We start from the raw sequence: 2,114 nt of genomic DNA, 5'->3' as shown, positions 1-2,114 counted from the left end.
TGTAAATATTTTCTCTGTTGAAAAGAACTGGGAGATTTAATGAGCTGAATTAATAATCTAAAGGAAAAAAAGAACTTGTTCTACTGAAAAAGTGAGCATAGGAAATTGATTTTTTTTTCTGCCATCTTTTACCTCATAGCTTTTTAATGGAACATTTCTGAAAGCCATGGAAGACGGAGGCGTCGAGCTTCTGAAAGAAAGATTAGAGAAATTCTTCCATCGGGTAAGTACTTTGAATTTCATTTATAACTTCAGTGAGCATTCAGCAGATTTTTAGAGAAATATGGACAGACAAATTTGTTTCTTACATACAAAAAGCCCAGAACTTGAAAGTGGCAAAGAGCCTGAGACGGACCGTCGTAAAACTGGAGCAGCGAGGAACCGTGTGAGGTTTACGCTCTGGACCCTCCTCCAGCTGTAAGGCAGAGCTTCCTGCATTCGCCTGGGGCTCTTAAAGAGTCCTGGAGTCATCATTTGGCCACCTTGTGTTTTACCTGCATCTGTCCTGGGCTTACTCAGCAGCCGTCTTTTGTGTGATGGATGAGTTGATAAGGAAAACGTGATTATTGGAGTTGCACATTCTTAGGGATGGGCTCTGTTCACTAAACAGGCATAAGCTGTGTCGATGCAGGAAGAGTTACTGAGTTACTGGCTGTGGGCCTTTGTCAGATGAGTGATTAGGGACATTTGTCCCAAGTGCTATTCTTCCATTGTGATTGAATTGTGCATATTTCACCCGACCTTGTCAAGCTCAGTTTATCTTTTTTTAAACGAAACAAAAAAAGAGACAGGGTCTTGTCCTGGCTGTTTTGCCCAGGCTGGTCTCAAGCGATCTTCCCTCCTCGGCCTCCCGAAGAGCTGGGGTTAAAGGCATGAGCCAACTCGCCCAGCCCAGTTTCCCTTGAAGAAACAATTCTCAGTTTATTTTCTTCTGAAAATACCTTCTGTATCTATTGTTGAGTTCAACTTTTCTCTCTCAAACGGCTTTCATAGCTATTTTTGAATTTTTGGTTTCTCTGCATTACTTCTTTGTTGTTTTGGCATTTTAATGACCACAATTATCCACTCGCATATTATCTCCTGGTTTCTGTTCTTGTCCTCATTGCTCTCTTACCCATCAACATATGGATACAACTGTTGTCCTGACTACGTATCATTTAGACCTGATTTTACTATAAGATGGCACTTTCGGCTGGGCGCGGTGGCTCACACCTGTAATCCCAGCACTTTGGGAGGCCGAGGCAGGCAGATCATGAGGTCATGAGTTCAAGACCAGCCTGGCCAACATGGTGAAACCTCACCTCTACTAAAAATATAAAAAAAAAACTAGCTAGGCGTAGTGGCGCATGCCTGTAATCCTAGCTGTTCTGGGGGCTGAGGCTGGAGAATCGCTTGAACCCAGGAGGCAGAAGTTGCAGTGAGCCAAGATCGCACCACTGCACTCCATCCTGGGCGACAGAGCAGGACTCCATCTCTGGGGGAAAGAAAGATGGCACTGTCTGTAGTATTAATGGATAGATCCCTCATTAGGTTAATCTAATTTGAAGGGCACTACTATAAGGAATTAAATACCTTTTTTTTGAGACAGTTTCACTCTTGTCACCCAGGCTGGAGTGCAGTGTGTGATCTTGGCTCACTGCAACCTTCATCTCCGAAGTTCAAGTGATTCTCCTGTCTCAGCCTCCCAAGTAGTTGGGATTACAGGCTACCACGCCCGGCTAATTTTGTATCTTTAGTAGAGACAGGGTTTCGCCATGTTGGCCAGGCTGTTCTCAAACTCCTGACCTCAAATGATCTGCCTTCCTTGGCTTCCCGAAGTGCTGAAAGTGCTGGGATTGCAAGCGTGAGCCACCACGCCCAGCAAAGAATGAAATACTTTAAAGTGCTAGCTGGGCACAGTGGCTCATGCCTGTATTCCCAGCGCTTTGGGACACCTAGACGTGAGAATCACAGAGGCTGGAAGTTCAAGACCAGCCTGGGCAACATAGCAAGACCCTGTCTATACCCAAAAAATCAAAAATTTTGGGCTGGGTGCGGTGGCTCACGCCTGTAATCCCAGCACTTTGGGAGGCCGAGGCGGGTGGATCACGAGGTCAGGAGATTGAGACCGTCCT

At 45.4% G+C, this 2,114-nt stretch overlaps 1 protein-coding gene across 1 annotated transcript in view; it reads left to right on the top strand.

The window, feature by feature from the left end:
• CCZ1 (CCZ1 vacuolar protein trafficking and biogenesis associated homolog (S. cerevisiae)) overlaps positions 1-2,114 on the top strand; it is a 41,347-nt gene that overhangs the window by 4,081 nt on the left and 35,152 nt on the right. The window contains exons 6-7 of the mRNA XM_011934410.1: positions 140-227; positions 1,615-1,645. Coding sequence (XP_011789800.1) covers positions 140-227; positions 1,615-1,645 — 119 coding nt within the window. The remainder of the gene's footprint in view (positions 1-139; positions 228-1,614; positions 1,646-2,114) is intronic.

The sequence above is a fragment of the Colobus angolensis genome, unplaced genomic scaffold (assembly GCF_000951035.1).
Source record: "Colobus angolensis palliatus isolate OR3802 unplaced genomic scaffold, Cang.pa_1.0 Scaffold135, whole genome shotgun sequence".
NCBI classification, from domain to species: domain Eukaryota; kingdom Metazoa; phylum Chordata; class Mammalia; order Primates; family Cercopithecidae; genus Colobus; species Colobus angolensis.
Note: the sequence above shows the minus strand (reverse complement) of the source record. Positions and strands in the feature narration are given on the sequence as shown.